The following is a 683-nucleotide window of genomic DNA, read 5'->3' on the forward strand; positions in this document are numbered from 1 at the left end:
CCCTCTCTCGGGGAAATGGCCCGCCCCCGGCGCGGTGCCCTCAGGCAGCCCACTCTTTGTGTGGTGCGGGGGAGGGGGCGGGAACCGCCGCGGGCAGATGTGATGCCCGTCGGGGAGTGGGCCGGGCGCCCTCAGCGGCCGAGGGCTAGGCGCGGAGGTCCGCTCACAGCTCTCGAAACTCGTCTGTGACCCGTGTGAGTGGCGGCGGGAGGGGAAGGGCCTGTCTGGGGGTCGCCGGCCCGCCGGGCGCACGGAAATAACTTTGAAACTCGAGCGCTTTGGGAATCGGAAGTGCTGGGGGGCGCGTGTTGGGGCGCGGGCCGGCCGCGGGAAGTGGCGGCGAGCGCCCGCCGGCCGCGCTGCTCTTTGTTCGGCGCCAGGCTGCCGGTTTCGCGCTCTGCAGCGGACCAGAGGTGGTTTATCTGGACTAAGCCCCGATAAGGCGGATGGGGCGACGGGCCGGCTGGCCGCGACGTCGGCAGTCCCCGCGGAGGTGTGACGGGCTTATCCGCTTTGGGCGCTCTGGGAGGCGGGGGTGGGCGCCCTTCGAGGTGAGTGCGCCGGGAGCGGCCGCCCAGCTTCAGTCATGCACCCGCGGTGCCGGGCTTGGCTGAGGAGGCGAGAGCCCACGCGCCGCAGGGAGGAAAGAGAAAGTGAAGCACGGCGCTGGGGCGACGGATGGG

General features: G+C 72.0%; 1 protein-coding gene across 3 annotated transcripts in view; it reads left to right on the top strand.

Annotated features, from left to right (window-relative positions):
- Positions 1–683, top strand: part of PTMA (prothymosin, alpha) — a 6,516-nt gene that overhangs the window by 1,871 nt on the left and 3,962 nt on the right. Inside the window, exon 1 of one of the 3 annotated variants that reach the window (XM_011951994.1) lies at positions 1–551. The exons of the other annotated variants lie outside the window; for them this stretch is intronic. Coding sequence (XP_011807384.1) covers positions 447–551 — 105 coding nt within the window. The 5' untranslated portion in view covers positions 1–446. The remainder of the gene's footprint in view (positions 552–683) is intronic. 3 annotated transcript variants of the gene reach the window in all.

Source organism: Colobus angolensis, unplaced genomic scaffold, assembly GCF_000951035.1.
Source record: "Colobus angolensis palliatus isolate OR3802 unplaced genomic scaffold, Cang.pa_1.0 Scaffold33, whole genome shotgun sequence".
NCBI lineage: Eukaryota > Metazoa > Chordata > Mammalia > Primates > Cercopithecidae > Colobus > Colobus angolensis.